Genomic DNA, 24001 nt, shown 5'->3' with positions numbered 1-24001 from the left:
TAGGGGTTCTGTTGTAAACTGTGTTAATAAAGACGTCGAATATATCCGTCGTAAAACATCTACGTTATAATTAAAGAATGGTAGTAATGAAATTAGTAAATCTGCTTTTGAGAAACTGAACATACTGGATCTTAAAATACCACGAATAAGAGTAGCTTATAAACACTAATAATTGTAATGACTAGGATCGATTTTTTTATCTTTTTTTGAGGTTCATATCTTATGATTTTATACATTTATAATGGCTTTTTCAAAGAATAGCTCACTATTGCGTTGTCAAGATATCTTTACAATTACTTTTTTTCATTAATGTTTACAATAAATAGTTCAATATTATATCAATTTAATTATTTTTCACTTACGTTAATATTTATATAATGCATCGCAAATTAGAAAACGTTTACATGTAAATTCGCATATTAAATAAAATGTTATATTTGTTGTGTTTAACGTTAGATGGAAAATTCCCTTTCTTCCATAATTTAATAAATGTTCATTAGTTTTTCTAGAATAATTGAATGGTTGTTCCGAGAAATTAGAGCAAAGCTTACATTGTAGTATACGTAGAATTTTCCGCTAACGCATACATATTTTAAAGTCCATACGTGCATTACAGAAAATTCACGGCAAACATAAAAATTGGAGAGAGTCCATGAATTCCCGTTAAGCCATGTTTGCTTGATTACATGTACGAAATAGTGGATTTGGCTGTTCGTTCGATGAACGAGCACTTAATAAAAATTGATTTTAAATTATTGTCCATATATTCTGAAATTGATACGTTTCAGAGACTTAAATTACATTTTTTTATCATAATTCAAATGTTATTCAAAAAGTTTCTGTTGAAATTTTGCATTTGCAAGTGATAAAAGATATGTGATGTGTTTCGAACTTCTTAATTTGTAACAATTTAACGATAAAATACTTAATTCGTAAATTTATTAGTTGAAATTAATCATAAAATATTGTGATTGGCACCTATTAATGGCTCAAATTACTTATAGATATATGATATCGTATGATCAATTTTTATGCTCTTTTTAAGTCATAATAAAATTTATTTTATTGTAAAATGCTGAATACAAACAGAAAAGTTTTACTTTTCTATATGTAATACAACAATTATTAAGAAAATGTAATAAAATTTATAATATATTTAGCATATTTTTATCTATTTCTTTGAAATTGATATTTTGCAAACATTAAACAAATTTAAATATATCTAAACAGGCAAACTTTACTTTTAACCTCGATTTTCATATTTGAAACTAAAAATAAAATTTCAAGTTTCGTCGAAATTTATATATTTAGCGACGTACGACAATTTCTTAAATATGTTTTAATAGTTTATTATAAGTTCAATATTTTCAAAAATATATATATACATTATAATGATACATAATTAAAAAATACTACCATATTCGAACAGTAATGTGTGACGATATTATACATTTATACTTAAATACTTTACAAGAAAAATTGACTAGTAGTTTTCAAAACGTATTGAACTTAGCATTTTATTTTATAATATGGATATATTCAAATTACTTATCTTTGACATTGAAAAAAATTGTAAATATTTCATATGTACTCTTTGTAATAAGCTATACATTGTATGAGATAAAGTAAGTGAATTCGAGTATGTAGAGTATGAGATCAAAGGTATTCGAAGCCCGCTATAACATCGCATCTAATAATATTATGAAAGATATCAGCAACGCATTTATCAGCCGGATTCAGAGATAATAGTTGTCTGAATATATATTTTTAAAAGATAAATAAAATATCGTCATATAAATGGTAAAGGATATTTGGAATCTTGAATATAAAACGTAATTGAAAGAAATTATCATTATATTAAATAATTTATGACTTCATTTATTATTTATCTACAGAAAAATATTTATTTTTACATTAAAAAAATCTTATATGTTATTATTAATTAATTAATCAATTGCTTTTTTCAAATATTACGTGCATAAATGTAAGTGGGCAATGAAACAAATTTATAAAAACATAAATTGGGTTTGTACATGTTATATAATGCGTGTGTGTGTATATAATTACATAATTGCATCAACGTTTAGAAAAATTATTAGATTAAAAAACCATTTGTAAATAAATTAAAATTTTCTTAATGTAACAATTAAACTTCGATAGTAGCAAATTTTATAATTCATAAATTTATAGATAAATAATTTGATTTTTCACTCTTTAATATTTTTATTGTTATTTTATTTAAATAGAAAAATTAAATAATTGATTATTCCCTAGTATTTTAAATATAAACATTATTATCCGGTATTATTATTGAACAAACAAAACAGCATATTTTTATATTAATTTAATAAATGGTGTTTTATAAGATCTATGTTTATATTAATTATTATTTTTACATATTTTTTTGTTAAATGATAAATTTTTGCAAAATAATTGTAATTGTGATGTGTATATTAATGAACAATATGGATCTAATGTTCAATTTATTTAAAATAATATATTAAATAATTTTGAATTATATAAATGCATTATTTTAAAATGATATTTTAAAAACATGTATTTAAGTATAAGCTAATTGCAATATTTTTTATTTAAATATATTTTTAAATATCCTAGATATAATCTTAATAATTAAGTGAACAATAATAATTTTATTGTTAACTTATTTTAGTTATATCCACATTTAAATATAATTTTTTTTTATTTAACAAATATTTATCTGTATATTTATAGATATGCACTCATCTTGTACAAATAATTATTTTAACATATCCTATTAACTTACTCGTAATAAAAATATTAAAAATAAATATATTATATTGATTTTAAAAATAGATATATATATTAATATTTTTGTTCAAATTTTTAAATGGTCCTCTAAAAATATTAAAAATTATTATTTATAAATATTTTTTTATATAAATGCAAAAAGAAAATAAAGTGGAATAACATTGCAATTTCGATGCTATATTTCTATATTTATGCATTTTTGTGATCACCTAACTGGCAAAGAATAATTATATGATTATAATGTTTAAATTACATAAATAATTCTAATATATCATCTTACAATGTTAATATATTGTTATAGTTTTGGAATATTCATTCAAAACGAAAGGCTCAACGCAATCCTGAATGCTAAAATACGGATACGGTAAGTATTTTACTTTATTTTTTATTTCTTTTTTGTAAGTATTTTACTTTATTTTTTATTTCTTTTTTGTCTATCTCTCTTTCTCTAATGTATGTATATATCCACCTATATTTTTGTTCTGAAATATTGATAAATTAATATCATTAATAGTAGGGGAGAGTTTTATCGTCCATAGTTCGTACCATACAAATCTTTTATTTTTTATTTCTTTGTTTTTTAGATTTTAATTTTTAATCGCTGATATGTCGAACTAGTTGACTTTCAATGTTAATAAAAAAACACTAATATTTATAGCTAATTTAAAAAAAATTCGATTAGTTAGACACTACCAGAAAAAATACAAATGTGAATGTATGCATTTATAATACATCGATAAACTACGACTTTCTATCATACGCTTATTTTTAAAGTTATGATCCAATCCAATTGCACCTATTTAAGCATTAAAATTTATAAATGGTAACAAATATCTCATTCTCCATAGATTTTATATCTTTATAAGATGTGTTTTAAGTTACATTATCCCAAAGCTCTATAATACAATACAAAATTTCCAATAGATAATTCAAGGCATTTGTATTTTTTTCTTTATGAATCAATTATATCAATCAATAATCAACTATAATTGAGTAATATACAAAATTTCAATTATATTAAATCATAATTATTAATATTATAAAAAAAGATTAAATTTTTCATACTTAACTAATTCAGTCAAATATAAAAACAACATCTTTACATTCTAAAAGTAACTTCTCATAATCATTATAAGTTGTACATTATATTGTACATTCAAAAATGATTCTTTAATCTTCAATAATTATCGACAGTAAAAATTAAATAACTTTGATCAGATTTTTTTAGTTTATACACTAAATTATAAATTGTTAAACCAGTACATAAAAACAAAAAAATAAAAAATATAAGAATAAAATATAAGAAAATGATGTTTCATACCAATTCCAAAATTTCATATTACAACTTATTCTTGATAATATTTTATTTAAAAAAAAAATAACTCGGATTCAATTAATTAATATTTACATTATTAAATTAAAATTTTTTGTCTTTAAAACAACATATTTTACAATGAGTTGCTTAGAGTATAATAGCCAACACTAATTTTTATAAAATTCTTGGTGTTAAAAGAACTTTATTTATAAAATTTAAAAATAGTTTTGTACAAAAGTGAAAAAGTAGAAAAATGGTACATTTTGTAAAAGAAATAAATTTTTTTGTTTATAAATTTCTTTTACAATAAAAATAGAAATTTATTTAACTTTATTTATAATTAAAATAGGTTAATCGTATTAATAATCCTAAATAAATAATTTACAAATATTTCGTTTTTTATCATTTTTATGTGGCGAAACAAGATTGTCAAAAAATAATAAACAATTTCATCTCGAAATCTTTTAAAAACTTTATTAGTCATTTGGATAATGAAATTTGAACTTTATATTTTAACATTGATGTATTGTAGTCCTAAAATATCTTAGAAATTAATACTTATTTTAAAATTGTTTCAAATATAGATTAATTGGGTTCATTAGTCTTTTTCTAATAACTTTCTATAGTTCCACAGTTTTATATTGCCATAAAATTAATGCGTATTTTCCAATATTTCATTATTGATTTTTTCATTTTATTTTTTTTTATAATTAAATAAAAAGTTTAAAATACAAAATAAATAAGTAAATATCTATCAATAAAATAACATTACAAATCTTCATATTTTAAATTTCTGGTAAATAGGTAAATAACAACATTAACGATTATTAATCAAAGAAACTTTATTTTCTGATTTAAAATGACTTTAAGTTTATTCATATAATTAATAAGTAAAATACAAAGTACAATGTTATACATACATTTTTTCTTTTATTTGATATTATTTGTGATTTATTTTAATAATAAAATCTAATTCAGCTTATCGATAGAAATTTTGACAAATAATTAATTATTTTTTAATAAAAATTTTTAAACAAATATTATGTCCGTAAATAAAATCATTTTTATCCGATTACGCATATACTTATAAATTTTGCTAACGATATGTTTAATTCAAATATTAATATTTAATGTATAATATTTAATGTAAGATAATATGAGCATTAAATTAAACCCATTAAAATGATATAGACTAAAACGATTGAAAAACATTTATTGGAATTATGCATTCTCGAAAGAAGAATTTGATTATGTTCAATATTCTTTTATAAAAACTACTATCTATAAAGTTAAATCGTTTGAAATTGTTGTTTTTAATAACTAATAAACTAAAATAAGTATTTTTTATCTTTAACCTTGAAAATTTATATATTTTTTATATAATTTTGTTTTTTTACTAAAAAGTATTTAAAAAGCATGAACACTTATTTGTCTGTAATTAAATACAAGTCTTAATATACATACGCATGTAAGTGTTAAAGCCAGAAAAAGGGAGGGAATTTGTGATATGTCTGAAATGTATGATAAGTTTATTGGAAGTAATAAAAGGAAAAAGAAAATTAATTCCATTTTTGTTATGTCAACTAGATGTTTAAACAATTTATATTTTCCAATAAAAAATAAAATGTAGGCCTATTGAAATTTTATGTTTTGAGTTGTAAAACATGGTATTTATAAATAAACTTTCACAGGTAAAATCAAATAACGTAATTAATGTAGGTTATTAGGCGTAAGAAACAACACTAAATATCTATAAATTGAGTAAAATTAAAATATGGAAAGAGGATAAAATAAGATTTATTAATGTAATTAAGTTAAACAATATATTGCACAAACCTGTCACGAGGATCGATCCACGTCGTTTTCCTTGTGTTATGGTCAATAAAGTACATCTTTCCATCGTAGTCCTGCGCGACATCCCACCCTTCCGGAAGTGGTATCTCCCCATTACGTCTCCTTGGCATATTTCACTGCGCTCTAAATTCATCGAAAGCAACAATCACTTGACCGGCATTTGCACATTCCATAGCGCGTTCACGCATTCCCCTCCACTTGCACGCACCCACACGCCACAATCAAAAAAAGCAGCACTACGGCATTCACGCAGTCACATGCACAGTCGAAGCTCCATTTTGAAAATTTTTTTCAATGTATACGCGATTATTTTAATATATTACAATTCTTTTAGCGAAAAACTTTTATCGCACTCCATGAGAAACTATACTACTATAATGATCGAATTTATCTCATTTATTTTTTATTGTATTGGGATAATCACCGCAGATCTTTCAATCACGTTTATCGAATATACATAATATAAGTATAATCTTAAAAGTAAAGAAATATTAAGCAATTGTTTTCTTCTATTTTTGTAATTTCTTTGCTATATAAATCGTTCAATGTAATTAAATTGCGTATTTTCATTTTTTAATACCACAGTATGAAGTTTTATTTTTGATAATGCATTAACATTATTCGAAATATAATTTATAAATAAATGAATGAAGTAAATTTTAGAATACTTACAACAATTATTTTTATTTCTACATAGAAAATTTTTAATTAACTACAGAATTCAATTGAAAATCTCATTTTATTTATTAAATTAATTTTTTGTTAATTAAATCCATCAAAATTTGACTACATATACGTAAATAGATGATAAATTATTAAATATATTTCAATCAATAAAAAATATTTAATATAAATTAAATATATGTATACTGCATAAATTCTATCAATGTTTTTGAGACAAATTTTTTGTACATTTTATCTGCCAATTAAAAAATTCAGCTCAGTCTGTTCGAATCAATTAATTTTTCTAAATGAACCTAAAAAGATATTTTTTTAATTGCTTTCTAATATTTATTAATGTTAATGAATTATCAGTTACAAAAAGTAAAATAATAAACATTTAATTAAATTTTAGCGAACCGCCAGTATAAATATCTAAATTCCTTATATTTAAATAATAGCTTTTTATGAATATTGCTAAGAATTTATCAATCAATATATAAGAACATAATACGTAAGGTATGTATACAATAATTATATTGATTAAACATTTCGCAATTGATGAATAAAGCAACAACTAATTAGAGTTCCGAATAAATAATTTTGAAAACATTTTTACTTTTTTTTTTGTTTATCCTTGTTTTTTATTTAACAATAAAAGAATGCATGCATGATTAATAAATTCAAATTTTAATATAATCGCTCAATATACATCTTAATCTTAATTCTTATAAAAATTAACGATATTTAAACGGTATAAATTCATTTTTCTCTGTTTTAAATGTAGTGAAATCTTGCTTAATAACAAGAAATATCTTTATTCTATCTTGATAATCATACATTTATAATTTACAAAAGATCAAACAATGATATGAAGTTTTGTTAAATTAAAAAAAAATTTTATTTTCACCGAAACATTGTTATTAGGAATAATATACAGTATAAATGATATGATTTCTGAATAAGAGAGTATAAATTGAGTAGCGATTAAATAAATAATGAATAAAGTTACGTATTGTTATCACGAAGTTTTTTCGAGCAGAATTAACGATAAATGAAAATCGAATAATAAAATCGTCTGAAAAAAATATTTATAAATAAAAATTGGTAAAGAATTGAATTGGATAGATTTGTAATGTCGGAAAAAAATTGGGGGCGATGAAAAAGTAGGCCCAGAAATAGATAGTTGTATGTAAAACTCACGCACTCACGCGAAGGGAGATATACGTGAATTTCTCTCTCTCTCTCGTAAGTACGTCCGCCATCATGAATACCTCATTATCATGAGCGGAGTGACGTCAGAGTCCCCGCCTTCAGATTCCTCTTGAGTGGAATTCCACTGTTAACATGATAGTGAGTATAGTTGCTGCTAGCAAAGCGGCTCTCTAAGTCTCCTGTGATATTCTTTGTACATATATGCAAACGTTTATTCACTCTCTCTCTTTTTTTCTCTTTCTTTTTTCTTCTTTCTTTTTTGATGAATTTTTTACGTATACGTATAGGTAAGAGAAAAAAACTGCTAATGCTATCTCTTCTTGTGTAAACAAGAAAAAGCAGCTGCGAAGTTCATTCTTTTTATCACAAAAAACAATAAATGTTTACCTATGATAAAATAATTAATTATACGTATGTACACGTATTGAGCACTGCACTTAACAAACTTCTTTTTTCTTTAATTCGTTTTTCTCCTTATTTTCGAAAATTTATCAGAACAACACTACACTTCACCACTCAGAAAATGAGTTTCCAGAAAAATAAGAACCTATCCTCCTCAGGTTGATCTTTATTTCGTTTAATTATCTTTCTCGCGCATCCGCGCGTGTCTAGCTCGGCAGTACGATCTATAATGTGTTTTCTTTTTTTATTGTTTTATTATACATTTTTCATAAATTATAGACCTTTTCTTTCAAAATATCTCATGCTCAGGAGTATCCATGACTACGTACCGTGATCATTTCTTTAGTTTGTAATTTTCTTTTAAAAAAACTCGTTGATTTTAGGCTGATAAAAGATGCCTCATAACTCGTTTATTATCGTTATATAGACTGACTTTAAAAAAAAAACAGGTAAAATTTCGAGAGAGCAAAGAAAGAAACTGGTTTCACATTGCTTAACACAGTCGTACAGTTTCCTTTTTAACGACACTTTCGCACGGAATTCTTAAGCTCTTTCGTTCCTTCTCAAGCTACAAAAGATGAAAATCATAAAAAATAACCGAAAAAGCACACTTACGAAATTTTTGACTTAACAATTCTACCGCAGCGAGTTTCTATATTTAAACATGCCCGCCTCTTTCGACTGTCTCGAACTTGCCTTACCGAGCGAGTGAGTTTCACGCGTGTATTATCGTGGAGACACCTTAACGCGCGTCATCTCCGCCGTTCCCATTCGGCACTTTGTAGGGCTTGTAAATCCAAGAACTGAGAGTTTCATTTATTATGTGAGATAGTAGTGGCTTTCTTTATCACCTCCCTCTCTTACTCTCGGTTTATCTTTCTCTTATTACGTTATGAAAAGTTTAATACTGAAGCGATATTTGTTCGAGGCGATATCCTACCAGTGATGCTAATTTTCGTCGGCAAATTAGTCACAACTACCATCGAGCGTATATGGCTGCTTTTAAACCTTACGCACTAAAAATATCTGCATACACTCAGATATTAACAAAAAAATCAAAGTTTAGAAATATGAAGTGTTTCGTTCCGTTATCACTTTCACGCAATTTGTTTCCCGTACTACTTGCTACCGCTACTGACTGCTACTGAGCCTTCGTGTGCTGCTGCTGCTGTCGCTGCCTCCGTCATTTTTCTCTCTCTTCCTCTCTCACAATTCCTTCTCGCTCTCGCGCGCGCATTATACGCAAAAGGCATTAAACGCGTTACGACTAGCCATACAGCACATACTTTTTATCCCGTGAATCGAAGGGAACGCATTTCTCCTGCGTATACATAGTATACTTACACACCCTTCGTCTTCCACGTTTGCGCATGCGCGTAATTTAGGCTTGCTGGTCAGGTTGTACGAGCACCTTCTTTCAAGTGCGTGTCTTCGTGTTTTCTTTTCTTCTTTTTAGGTTAGGTGCTGCTTGAATTCTCAGTGGTGGGGACAGAGTTTGCGTGTGCGCTTTCACATTCAACTTTTACTAAATGAAAGATGATAGCTATTTGCCAGAATGCACTCTTTTTATGTTATGTGACTCTCGAGGTTTTAATTCTTTCTCTCATTTTTTATTGTTATGTATATATAATCTGTGACCGAACTTTATAAGTATTGCAGTATTTGCACTGTCGAGTTTGCTGAAACACGCTTTAAAGGAAGAGAATCAGACAAAAAGAATGACAGAAATACAACGAGAAAGGGAGCGAAGGGCAATCGATGAAAAAGCCCAGCGCATATTTACCGCGAAACGAACAAATGGCGCCACCTGTTCATATTTTTAAAGAGGTGTTTCTAGGCTAACGGTTTTAATAATTAAGATGACAAGGGAAATGAGAATGAGTTGGAAAAGGATGAAAAGACATACCGGAAACACTAAACTGCGTCTAATGTATCAGTAAATTATTGTGCCTAACTATAGAGAGGTGTAGAAATGCACAGGCGACAGTTCATAAATACAATTCTAATTATTATATCTCGTGAATGTCATTAAATACATAAATTTTAATTATGAAAATTGATAATTGGATCATTCTTGTTTTGTTACAATTATAATAATTATGTTGAATGAAATGATTTGAACGAAATGTCAAATCAGAATATAAGATTGTTTTTACTACAAGTTGTCGGTTTCAACTCAAATACGTATAGAAAATATATAGTAATAAATAACTTCAGAAACTTTTTAATTTATTTAATAAGGTGAAAAATTAAGAAATCTTTACTTAAAAAGCCTGTACTAAAATTATAAATTTTAATTTATCATCTACAAGTAATAATTTTATAAAAAAGATATGTAAATTTTTATTCTTCAATTATATTTATTTATTAATGATTTATTCATTTATTAATGTTATTTTGTAGAAAAGTATGAAAAAATTGACATTGTTTTTCAACATCTTAATATTTTTAAATATATTTGGTTGACTTATACAGGTACAAATTTGAATAAAAAAGATATATATTAAATAAGTATCTACAACAAAACTAAATGTATACATAAAAAAAAGGTTGCATTATTTGTTAAATTCTCTAAAAAAACCTAATTTTTCTGTTATTAATTAATAATTTATTTAATTTTTAATCATTTAATTTTCTCGAATTTTTCAGTGAAATTAAGTTTGGAATAAAATTTTTGTTATTTATATAATTTATTATTTATTTAAATAATTATAAATTTTAGGTTTTAATGCTTCTAATTTTTCTTTATGATTTCCTAGTTAAAAACTTGCAATTTAAATAATGTTTTTTTATGAGATATGTATTATTTAGATATTTTCATATTAAATTTTTGTAATTAAAAAGAAATCCAATAGTCAACAAAACTTAAATTATACAATGTTCATTTAAATTTAGCTTATACTAAAAATAGTTTATATAAATTAATTTTAATCAAATTATAATTGGACTGTAATAAAATAATTTAATTAATTAAATGAGATTTAATGTTTCTTAGTTGCTTCAGTTCATACACTAATAGATAATTTTGGATATTTGAAACATTTTTAAATTGTTATAATATAAAATTGTTATCGATATTTATTGTTAGAATCAAAAATAAAACTTATTGAAATAAATATAAAAATAGTATAAAAATTTATATTCATTCTGCAATTTTTTTATTTCTTCATTTAAAAAAGTTTGTATAATTTATTCATTATTTAAATAAAAATATGTTATTATACCTATTGCAAATAAACATAAAATCAATTTCCTTATTAATAAAATTATTTTGCTTGATCAATTTATTTACAAACTTAAATTGATTAGTAATAAGGAATTTTTTAAATAAGTAAATACTTGTGAGTCTTAATAAAAATTTTATTTAAAAACTCATTAGTAATTTTCTGATTCATATTATTATCAGGTGAATATAATCTTCAAGCGATCTTTTTCAAGAATGATTATAAATCGTTTGCATTTTGGTGTAATTTTGTATCTGTTACAGTGCATATTGTATAATGAAATTGAAAGAATTTCAGGAATAAAGCTATTTGTTATGATTACTTTAGGATCACAAAATATAAATTTGAACGCTAATAGTTCAAACGCAAGAATTTTGGTTTACTTATGACACTATACTAATTGAAATATTTTTATTAATGTGTATGTCACAATTATTTTTAATTTTTTATATTGTATTTCAAAACTTAGCTTTCTTGAAAAGAATTCAAGAATATATATTATTCCAATTCAGTTGCATAATCGCGAAGATTAATTACTTTGTTGGCATTCAATTTACTAATATACAGTTGAAATTTTAATATTACTTTGTACTTTATTTAATTTAGAAATTATTCGAAATAGATTCATAAAAATGTATAGCTTTGGTTTAATATTAAATTTGTGTGAAATTTAAAAATATAAATAAATAAAACCATAATTAAATTAATACACATCTTTTCATTTACAGTATGTATATAATTATATATTAAAAAAAGGATTTCAAAATTAATAAAAATACATTTTAACAGTACAAACAAAAAATCTTTACATAAAAATAAAAAGTTTTTATGGATCTAAATTTTTTACATAAACATATTAATAGTGTCATATTTCAGTAAAAATATAAAATAATAGTAACTATTCACATAGGTAAATAAATTAAAAATATATCGTGAAAGACTCACCATTCTTTAATGTCCAAATTTCTATTAAAATAAGTTTTAATAGGTAAAGAAAATCAATATAATTATATGAATAATGTTTTTACTTAATATAATACTAATAAATACTTATTTTTATATTATTTCTTTATTTTATTAATATTGGTAAAATTTATTTATTTTTATTATTTATTTATTATTAAATATGTTAATGTATTATAACATGTACAAGTAACCCTATATTTTACACAGTAATGATTGGTGGTACAAGAGAAAATATCAAATTATTTACGATAATTTTATAGAATTTTAATAATGATAGGTGATATCAGTTTTTAGTATATAAACGTCATTTTAAATTTTATATAGTCATTAAGAATATAATATAATACTAAATGTTCCTCTTTATACATCAACAACGGTAGGTTCATATTTAATTTAATGGTATCATTGCGTAAGTATATGTACAACAAAAAGTTTTTAGTTAAAATCTTAGTATACGAATCTATTTAATAAATAAAAAATATAAATAGAAATAGACATATAAAAATTCTTTTCATAATTCTTGAGATTATTGTTAGTTTTCGTTTGAATGTTAAATACATAAAAGAATTATTTTTTTAACATTTTTAGATTTATGAATTGTATTGAATTACGATTTTAATTCTATTCAATGTAAATTTTTTAAGGTAAGTTATTTTCTTCACAGCATTTTTACCAATTTTTACTAGGATAGGATCAATCTAAGAATAATGTTTCTAATAACTGCAGATACTGTGCATTTAGGTAATTCTAATGTATGCTCATAAAATTTTCATTTAATTTGTGTTACTTAAGAAGTTGATCTTGCTTAACATGTTGATGCATATATAGAATATTTACCTATATTCAATATTTATTTTTATTATCAATAAATTATATAAGATTTTTACGGCCTCTTTAAAATGAAATATTAACGATGTAGTTGAGAATAATTAATAGAGAACCTAATATCAAACAAATTTTTAAAATTGATCAACGAATTGATATATATATATATATATATATATAAATTAACATATACTAAAGCAATTAAATCACTTTGAATTAATTAACAAAGATGAATCTGGATATTACATGTGTTAACGAAAAAATTTGAAGTTTTCTACTTATACTGCAAAACATCGACTCATTTTTTTTATTTCATTACTCATTTTATATTAGATTCTTATAGACGATAAAAAGAGACTGTACATAATAATATTAAACTTAGTAGGTCACGGTATAAATGCAAAAGATAATAAATTATGAGGTAGAGTGGTAATCATTTACTACGAATTGATTATTAAAGATTTTTCATAATACGATTTTCTAATATTCAAATACTCTTTATAAATTTGATTTTTTTCAAAAAATAAAATATCAATGTATTTGTCTTTCACGTTATAAATTAATCTACCTAAATTTTAATGATATTTAAATAAAACATTAAGATATTTGAATTTTTTGTTACAAAATAATCTAAGTAAATGTTAATAAAATAACATTAAACTATAAATATTTTACACTATTTAAATTTTTAATACATCAATGATATTCAGCGTTGCAGTATTTGTTTTTGGCTGATGAATCCTCACAACAATGAACCTACATAACTGCATACGACGCAATACTTCGTAAGATTTTGTTGATGCTCTATAACCCCGTCTACAATAATAAGCTAAGATACATCGAACATATTGGAAATGTCAATAAAGTACGAAAGTTTAATTAACTCTCCCTTAAACAAATATGTACTTTTCAATAATTAAGCAATTGCACGTACACGCAATTTGTTTTTAATGCTATTGAATTAATTTTGTTTTTAGTGTGACGGATCAAATTATTCTACTAGCATAAAGAGTAGTTTTTTTAATAATAAATGTAGTATATTTGAAATAATATTATCAAGTGTTATTTGAAAATCAGTTTAAACTTTAATTTCTTCAAGGAAAGCATTATTAATTGAATGCGTTTAATTGAATATGTATGATAATATAAATTCATAATAATGAATATATGTTAAACATACGTTCGTAATATACAATTGTAATACGTAAAAAATTTGTTAATTAACACTTAACTATTTAAATTTAAAAAACTTGTATTTAATTCAATAAAATACTTCTGGTATAGCTTTTATTTTAAATATATAAAAAAATATTCTAAAATTCTATTTTCTTATGTAAAACATAATATATATGTACGAATTAGTAAATTTTTATGCAAACTTATAAATATAAATTTCTTATGTTTTTTGAGTTTTAAGACGATATTAAAACATAAATTTGAAAAATTTAATATATTTAAAAAGTTTTAACTATTTAATAAAAATAATTTTATTTATTAATAAAAATAAAATATTAATATTTTTCACAACGAAGGAATTCTTAATTTTCTTCAATTTCTTCAATTTGACGAATATTTATGTGTAGATGGCGAAATTGTAGAACTCTAGTCGCTGTGAATATGTGTATGTTGCTCTATTGAAATAATTCTGTATTACGCTCTTGCAAATAAATACGTGTATTTTGCCTTATTTACATGCAGCTATTTTATTTATTGTTCTGTATGATTTTATAATGTTTATGAACCACATGATTGAATTCGAAATATGGATAATGTAATACAACTGCGCATATGATGTTAAAACTTCTATTTTTGAGCATGAAAAAGATACGAGATACTATCAAGTACGTAGGCAGCTCTACATTTCTACGGCTACGTCAGCATACATGAAATATACGAATGAAGATATCTATTACAACCAGCTAATAAAATAAAGAGGCCATAAGATAATAAAGATATTTATTGTAGATGTATCATTCGATGAATTCTTAAGGAAAGTCGTACGTATAATGTATTCGATATTTTAATAATTTACTAATAGGTAAGGAAAAATCTTATCGAAAATTATTGCTTCAAAATAACATTTCAATTTATTTATTTTTAATAACAATAAATAATAATAAATATAATTGCATAAACACGATTGAATTCCTATCAAGATAAAAAAATTTTTATTTTTATTTAATATAAGTGTATATAAATATTAAAATCTTTTAATAATTAATTAATTATATTAGTATATATTAACTTATTTGAAAATATTAAAGAATGCTTTATTATTTACATATATAGATTATTTTTATTCCTAATATGGCAACATCTGAAAGTGATGATTTTGAAAGTGCTGATGAAGAACTAAATGCTAGAACTGAACAAACTAATAAATGTAAGAAATATACATCTATAGGTTCAGATAGTGATGATGATTTAGATTATATACCAGTACAATATAATAATGCAGTAAGAGGATCTAACAAAGAGGAGCATAAAATTTCATCTTACCGAAAGAACAATTCAATTTATAAAGTTAATGATCTGGCAGGTTAGAAAATCTTGTGAAACTTTAATAATTTTACTTATAATCATTTATATTAATGTTTTAATTTCATAGCTGACATAAAAGCAGAATCAAAGAGTGTTTCTGATTTTAAAATATCTCAAAATAATATCGAAATTACCAAAAATAAAGAAAAATCAAATAATATAAATTTAAATAGTAAAATTATTTTAGAGTGTGAAAATAATTTTTGTCAATCGAATAAAGATTCAAATACAAATAAATTAAAGGTCATTTCAATTCAACAAGATAGGCCTCAAAGACAGCAAAAAATAAGAGAAACTCAATTATTAGGCGTTATGAAAATAGGTACAGACAAAATTGACAAACTACCAGATTTAGAAATAACAAGCAAGACTACAAGTAGGGAATTTAATAAAAGCAAACTAATGAATGAATCAAGCATGAAATCATATGAAAATAAATTAAAAAATAAAATGAAAAATGAAGCACCAGTAAATGTACCCGAAGAATTGATGTCCAATTTAAAATTTAAAGACATTTTTCATCCAGATGGTTGGGAAAGTTTAAAGAATGATATTGAAATTCCAGATCTTTCAGATGATGTATACCATCCTATAGATAAACTTTCTTCTAGTAATATAGAACAAGACAACTCTAACGTCAGTTGGAGTAAATGGGGAAATTGGGGCATGACTTCATTATTTAATACTGCTACTGTTGGAGTATCAACATTGACTAGTCATGTTAGCCATGGATTGTCATTCTTAGAAGAAACAATGGGAGTTACAGATCATATAAATTTGGTTAAATCAAAAAATCATTTGAAAGAGAAATTGCAATTTAATGGTATATAAATTTATATTTATTTGTATTTAATTAAATTTTTTGCTTTACTGTATATATATATATATATATATATATATATATATATATATATAAATTTATAAATGAATTTTAAATATTTTAATTTATTACATTATGATTAAAAGTGAATTATGAAAAAAATAGAACAAATATAAAGCTATGTTTATCAATATTAAAATACAAATTGTATATAAATATTGTCTTTAAATTAGATTCTTATAAAATCAATAAAGTATTATTTAATTATTTTATTACAATATAAATGCAAGTATACTTTTTGTTATTTTTAATAATATTTAATAATGAATAAGATATTTTTTATGTAACAATTGCTTAGAAGAAAAGACTGAAGAACTAAAAGAAAATGTGCCTTCAACTTTAACCTCATCATTTGTTTTTGGTAATTTTGTATCGAGTGTGTCATCTATCACAAAATTAGTAGAATCTACTAGCACAAAGGTAATTTCTAGTGGACTCGATACCCTTGAGACAATAGGAAAGAAGACTATGGAAGTTTTGCAAGAAGGCGATCCTGGTTTTAAAAAAAAACGAGCATTATTCTTGAATGATAATGAAAAACCTATTCTCTCTCAAATCCTTGAAGAAGCTAAAGAAAAAACAGATATTGAAGAAAAATCTGTAGAAGAACAGCGGCTAACAACAAAAAATCATTTTGAAAGCATTTTTGAAGATTATCAAGGATTAATGCATTTAGAGGCTTTAGAAATACTATCTAAACAGTGTAATATGAAAATTCAACAGCAATTAATTAATCTTGATGGTAGTGAATTAACATCCATGCAGGAAACATTAGACGAAGTTAAAGATTTGTGTGATCTTGGAGATGAAGAAGATGAAAATGATGAACAAGATAAAAAAGATTTGAAAGAAAAGCTGCAAGTGGCTTGTAAAGATTTAGATATTTCTATAACATACGATAAACTTGTAGATGTAAGTTTTACAAAATAAAAAAATTATTTATAATGAATATACTTAAAATATATAAAGAATATATTTTCGAAAAAATTTCACTTAGTATTAATTTGGAAATAAAATACTTCATTATCTTATTTTGTAGCAATATATAACTTTATACTTTAAACAGTTTTTTAGAATACAATTTTTTTTAAATATTATGTTTTAGTTATTAAAATTGATATTATTTAAACAATTTTAAATATGCAATTAATAAACATTTAGAAATTAATTAAATTATTGTTTATTTAGATTTCCAATGATGTAAAGCTTAAATTTTCACAAGAAAATTCAAAAAATATGTTATTCAGAGAAGTTTTTCAAGAAGCAATATTATCTTTAGCCAAATTTACAGGATATTCTATTGAAAGATTTCATAAAACGGCAGAACTTCTTTTAATCAAGAAACACAGAAGTACTGTCAATGAAGCTGATTGTTTAATTCAGTTAACAAACATTTTATCATCTCAAATTTGTTTTATAGCCAATATTCATTGCTATTATTTAAGTAACAATTATAAAAATGAGACAAATAAAAATAATATTCAGGCAGTTCTTAATAAAATTTCTTTGGAAGTAAGTATTTCCATAAATTTCATAAATTTACCTTTTTTATTTTTATTGCTATACCTGTATTTTTTAGGCAACTAATGCAAGTTCATACATCCAAGAAGCATTTAAATTATTAATCCCAATTTTACAAGTTGGTGCAATCTAAAAAATGGTTAATTATTATATAATTATATAAAAATTTATAACTTTAACTACAAATTTATGAAGATCAGTATCTATGAGAAATAAATTATTTTAATAAATATAATTAGTTTTATACATAAAATATTTAATGAAATGTAAGGTTTAGTTTAACTATAGTGTAATATTAATATGTTTAGAAGTAAATGAATAATTTATCTATTTTTTAAATATTTTAGCCTAAGGCAACAAAAACATGAAAAATCAGTGAAAATTAGAATTCTGTTATGTAATAGACTTTAAAAATAATTGTGTTTTTCATTAAAAATTAAAATATGCTAATATATTAATAGATTATCAATACAAAATATAATAAATTCCAAGAATAATAATACAATTATAAAATCAATAGTTTAATTAAAGAAAATTTTAATTTTAAAAATTCTATTTTCTTAATCATTTATATTTATTTTTTCAATTATTTCAATTATACAATCGATTATATATTTTTTTTCCTTCTGAATAAAATTTACATTTCGATTAATTGACAATATATCATTTTTATTGTTATTGACTAAAAATGCATTGTATTTTTAATTAAAAACTGTTTTTTATTAGAGATGTAGCCTTTTAATTTCTATTTTTTCTTTAACTTTATTGTTTATATTAGTATTGTGTGAACTTACAAGTTTGATTTATTTGTAATATGTAAAACAATAAATATATTTGTTTATATTGTATCGTAGATACAGAATGTAGATGTCATACATGTTTATTTAAGTAGAAAGGCATGAAACAAAAAGATTTTTAAATATTTAGTATTTGATATAAGCATAAATATTTAATGTGATAATATATTTTAAGAAATGTTTTAAAAAGAATGTATTTTATTCTTTCAGTGTCTCATTTTTAGATAAATGCATTTTTAAAAGGGTAATATGTAAAATATTATTAAAATTAAATTAATATTTTTAAAATAAATTTATCAAATTACTAAAAATACGTTATTTGGACTGCATATCATATTCAATAGAAAGATTATTGGATCTTGTTAATTCAAAGGTGTACACCTAATAAGATTAATGATTTTTGTACTTTGTATCATATATAAATAAATATTTTTGTTTACAATATGTAACCAGAAAAAAATTTTGAAGTTTGCTTTATATATAGATTAATAATTTATATAAGTGTATCTACATTATTTATTTGACGTATGAAGTACAATTTTAATTGTTGATAGTTTGTAAGTTGAAGATCAAAAATAAATCAAAACAATATTACTTCCATTAAGATTTGTTTTATTATTTTTACTTTGAATATAATTTATATGATATAAATATTACAAATAATTATAAGATTTTAAATTGTTTTAAAATTCTTTAATTATTTTACATTTTATACGTTAACATACAATTAGTGTTTGCCTCTTTTACTACCTACAGGTGGTTTTTGCAACTGAAAATTTGAATTTCCATTCGTGGATGACAGAGGTACCGTGAGATTATTTGGTGAATTAAAATTTAAACCAATTGTTGGAGGTTTCATCGTACTTACTGAAAGATGACTAGGTGTCGAAGTAACATTTCCCCAAACTGTTAACAAAAATAAAATACAAATTTAAATGAAATTAACTTCTGAATATTTCCATTTTTATATTACCAACAAATTTCTTTAAAAATCAAGGAGATGTAAGGGTCACCAGAAATCTATTTTGTCAATACTTGATTTTTAAATATATACCAATTTTTATATAAATTTGTTTAAGTTTTATAAGCAATATTTTCACTTTATCATTTTAAAAATTTATAAAAGCAATAGGAACAAATAAATTAAAGAATTCAATTAGTAATTTTAAATTTACAATTTGTACAAATAAAATTATTTTAAAAATGACACTTAGGATATATTTAATAGTTATATTACCGCAATAAAAAATGTATTAACAACTAAGTATATTAAAATACATTAAAAATATTTTATCACGATCTGTAAAATATGCAATACAATCTTCTTTTTGTTTCATATATAGATAACACTTACAATCTTCTTTGATGGTTTATGTTTTTAACATTATTATTTTAATGTAATTATAATATTTTCTTATTGTTAATGCACTATTGTATGTATTAAAGCATGAAAGCAGTGATTATTTTAAAGTTAAGTTATTTGATAATTAAGTAAATAATTTTATTTATTATTATTTTAGTAGATAATTATAACGATCCTAAAAATGAGAATATAAAATACAAGCAAGCAAAATAAATTTTCAGTACCTCGATAAAAAAATAGAAACAGCCTAATTTTTTCCTGAAAAGGTAAGAGAAGAATTGTAAAATAATTTATTGTTTTTAATTGATGTTATATACTTTTAATAAAAATAAAATTCAGTAATAAGCAAAGTAAATGTTACTCATATAAGAATTAGAAGCAAAATAAAATACAAATGTATTTTACACAATTTATATACAAAATTTTTTATAGAATGTATATCTATATAGAAGAAACTGACAAGAAAATAGATATGGATCCTTGTCAGACCTAAATATTAAATTTTATATGGTATACTAATAAAAAATTTTATATTATAGGTTGAGATGCATTTATTGATTAAATTATTTAAATATAATTATTGATTTTTACCTAATGCATTTGGAGTACCATAATTAGATGTTTGAGTCGAATTCAAATTTGTAGTAGATAAAAAGCCTCGATTTTCTAAATAAGAAAATACAGTATATATATTTGTACATATTTATGAGTATTTACATATAAATCATTTTGACCTTATATTTATAAATTTAATACCTTAAGAAGATATGTATAATAATAAGGCTAGTATATACCTATATAAAGATTTGATGTACCAAATTTATTAACAGATAATTATAATATAAAGATATTTTTAAAAACTATTTAACTTAATTTGAAAAACAAAAATAGAGTATTTCATATTTATATTGCAAATACCTGGACCAAATGGCGTTGGACCACTTGTAATTTTTCCTATATTATTTCTACAAGATTTTTCATTTGACTTGGTATCTTCAAAAACATTTGTGTTGTCTTTTAAAACATACTTTCTAAAATTTAAATATTGCTCCTTTTGTTGTTGTACTTTTGAGTGCACCCCTTGAAGTCTTCCAGCAACTGCTACTAGAGATTCATGTAATTTATTCATTGCCATTGTTAATTCTATAATAATAAAAATAGTGTTAATATTATAATTACTCACTTATATAATATACATAACTATATATGTTAAATGTCTTATTGATTAATAGTTCTGTTAACATTTTGTTTTAAATAAAATAATCATATTATAATAACAAATAAATAATAACATCACTATAATATACATTAATTTCTTAAAATTAACTATTAACAATAACAGAATTTATCATTTAAATATTAATCTATATTTTGTTAAATAATGGACATTATTTTTTTATCAAGAAATTGAAACTTGATAATAAATTTACATAAAAACTATTAAACTTAAAAAAAAATACTTGAATGCATGAAACTCTTATTATAATATGTTATTAATACCTTGAGGAGTTAATGTTTTAGGAGTCAGCATTGTTTGTATGTGTTTTTCAGTTGCTTCAATTTGTGATTTAAATAGCATTAAATCATGCTCGAAATTTCCTGAAAGTTCCATAAAAAATAAAAGTGGTACATTATTTTCATACTGAAGTCCTGTAGGTGTATCATGTGTTCTTTGTGCTATTTCAGCATTCTGTAGTGCTTTAGCTGTATCTTGTTTTAATTTATCAGCTAATGATCGATCTCTTTGAACGGAACCAGCTAATGTAGTAAGAATTTCCATCAGAGAAATTGTATCTTCTGAACATCTATTTAGCGGTCTTGCTGATCCTCTAGCTATATCTGAGCTCAAGACTTTTTGTGTTTTAACAAACTCCCTAAAAATTAAACAAACTTCTTGTTTGTATATTAAAATTTTATATATTAAAATAGAATTAATTGAATATTTTTAAAGTTTAAAATGAAGATTGAGAATTTTTAAAAAAAATTTAATAATGTATAAAATGTGGTGAAATTATAAATGAACTTACTTAAAACCATCGATTGTTTGCATTAGTTCATTTGGTAACAAGTTTTCTTTAGCAGTTGTAGGACTAGTGCTACCTTGTGTAAGACCCTTATTACTAATTGACACATCTAATCCACCAAGTCCATGATTAACTATCACAGCTACAGTAGTAGCTGCTGTTGTTGTTGAGAGTTTTGTTCCAAAAAGTCCACTTGTACTTGAATTTAGTAATGAAGCTGTTAAAACAATATTTTTAATATAAATTGTCATAAATTTTTGTTATAAAATAATATTTAAATATAATTTTCTTAAATGAAATTTATATTACACAAAAAATAGAATTTAGAAATTGATTGTTTCTATAATATATATGTTATATGCAAACAAAATAGATTAATCTAAAAATATCATTGTATTAAGTTACATTATTTTAGTTACAAAATTTATTTAAAATACTACTAAGTTATATAAATTTAAATTTTAAACTGATAATCAAATATTATGAATTAATATAACATAATTAATTTTATAGCCATTGCATTTTAGTTTCAATATTATAGTGCAATTTATACTGTTTTTATTTAAATACAAATACTTTTTAATATACATAGATCTTACAAACGCTTGAAGTAGTAGTAATGCCACCAAAATTCCAACTTGAACTATTAGAAAGGGATGTTGCAGTAGTTGTTATAAACGACAAACTTCCAGTAGTTGGAACAGTGCCAAAATTTAAGCTTCCTGTAGTAGCAGTAGTCGTACCAAATGATAAACCTGTAGTTATCGGTGTACCAAATGTAAGATTTCCATTCGTTTGACCTCCACTTATTAAATTTGTTCCAGTTGTTGAACCTCCAGTAGTTATAAGACTTTCAGTTGTAGTTGGAATTCCAAAAGTTAAACCAGTAGATTTAACTGTTGGGGTACCAAATGTCAGTCCAGTTGATTGAATTAATGGAGGTTTATGATTTGTTTCTAATTGAATTGAATGAGTTTGAATTGTATTACTTTGAAAAAGATTATTACCAGAAGTTAATGTATTTCCTCCCAAAGTTAAAACGATAGGCTGACTAGTTTGTGAAGTAACTGCAGTATTACCAAAATTAAAATTTAATGTTGAAGTCCCTATTTGGGTTGATGGTTGTGCTATTGTTGAAGATGAAACTAAAGTACCAAATGTTGCAGTGCCAGTACTAAAACTTGGAGCTGTTTGTCTAAAATGATATTTATAATTAAGAATTTTGTTATAATTGAGTACCTCCTTTTAAATAAATTGAGACTGAAATATTACAATATTCAATATACAATATATAATGTAATAAACAAATTAAATATTTGAAAAATGTTAGGTTAAATTTTTAAATTATAGTTACATTGATGCAGGGAATCCAAAACTTTGCGTGGCTCCCGTTGTAATAGGAGCACCAAAAGTAAATTTAGACATTTTATATAAGTAAGAAATTTTGTATGTATCAATTTTATAGTTATAAAAATAAAAAGTTGTTAATAATGGAAAAGGACATTCCTGTAACTTGAGGCCACAATCGAAAGTACCTACAAACAAGCTTTATGAAAATGAAAATTAGAAAATAAGAACGATGGAAACAAGAACTAAATGAGAATGAAAAAATATGCTGTTTAAA

The 24001-nt window shown here is 23.1% G+C and overlaps 3 protein-coding genes across 3 annotated transcripts in view; 1 reads left to right on the top strand and 2 right to left on the bottom strand.

The window, feature by feature from the left end:
• The window catches only part of kibra (WW and C2 domain containing protein kibra), a 78436-nt gene extending 70148 nt beyond the window's left edge, over positions 1–8288 (bottom strand). Inside the window, exons 1-2 of the mRNA XM_011505250.1 lie at positions 7823–8288; positions 5942–6082 (exon numbers count right to left, since the gene is read on the bottom strand). Of these exons, the coding sequence (XP_011503552.1) occupies positions 5942–6069 (128 nt within the window). The 5' untranslated portion in view covers positions 6070–6082; positions 7823–8288. The remainder of the gene's footprint in view (positions 1–5941; positions 6083–7822) is intronic.
• A 7254-nt stretch (positions 8289–15542) lies between these two features.
• LOC105366717 (protein FAM114A2) lies at positions 15543–18400 on the top strand. Its single transcript, XM_011505249.1, has 5 exons — positions 15543–15790; positions 15860–16615; positions 16971–17584; positions 17861–18184; positions 18252–18400. Exons 1-5 carry the CDS (start codon positions 15559–15561, stop codon positions 18324–18326), a joined length of 2001 nt encoding a protein of 666 aa, XP_011503551.1. The 5' UTR covers positions 15543–15558; the 3' UTR covers positions 18327–18400.
• Positions 18401–19676: 1276 nt separating this feature from the next.
• Positions 19677–23933, bottom strand: Nup58 (nuclear pore complex protein Nup58). The gene is made up of 8 exons (XM_011505248.1): positions 23732–23933; positions 23385–23572; positions 23064–23273; positions 22381–22594; positions 21854–22227; positions 21272–21496; positions 20945–21019; positions 19677–19896 (listed from the first exon to the last, which is right to left on the bottom strand). Exons 1-8 carry the CDS (start codon positions 23800–23802, stop codon positions 19718–19720), a joined length of 1536 nt encoding a protein of 511 aa, XP_011503550.1. The 5' UTR covers positions 23803–23933; the 3' UTR covers positions 19677–19717.
• Positions 23934–24001: the final 68 nt, after the last annotated feature.

The sequence above is a fragment of the Ceratosolen solmsi genome, unplaced genomic scaffold (genome assembly GCF_000503995.2).
Source record: "Ceratosolen solmsi marchali unplaced genomic scaffold, CerSol_1.0 scaffold5, whole genome shotgun sequence".
NCBI classification, from domain to species: Eukaryota; Metazoa; Arthropoda; class Insecta; order Hymenoptera; family Agaonidae; genus Ceratosolen; species Ceratosolen solmsi.
Note: the sequence above shows the minus strand (reverse complement) of the source record. Positions and strands in the feature narration are given on the sequence as shown.

What these genes read in the sequence shown, in the direction of transcription:
- Nup58 (XM_011505248.1), bottom strand. Translation starts at nt 23,802, where the DNA reads ATGTCTAAATTTACTTTTGGTGCTCCTATTACAACGGGAGCCACGCAA. An exon ending in TCCAACGCCATTTGGTCCAG is followed by an intron (nt 21,020 to 21,271) that starts GTATTTGCAATA and finishes TTTCTTATTTAG; the next exon opens with AAAATCGAGGCTTTTTATCT. An exon ending in TGGTACTCCAAATGCATTAG is followed by an intron (nt 19,897 to 20,944) that starts GTAAAAATCAAT and finishes TTTTGTTAACAG; the next exon opens with TTTGGGGAAATGTTACTTCG.
- LOC105366717 (XM_011505249.1), top strand. Translation starts at nt 15,559, where the DNA reads ATGGCAACATCTGAAAGTGATGATTTTGAAAGTGCTGATGAAGAACTA. An exon ending in CATACGATAAACTTGTAGAT is followed by an intron (nt 17,585 to 17,860) that starts GTAAGTTTTACA and finishes TTGTTTATTTAG; the next exon opens with ATTTCCAATGATGTAAAGCT. An exon ending in TTAATAAAATTTCTTTGGAA is followed by an intron (nt 18,185 to 18,251) that starts GTAAGTATTTCC and finishes TGTATTTTTTAG; the next exon opens with GCAACTAATGCAAGTTCATA.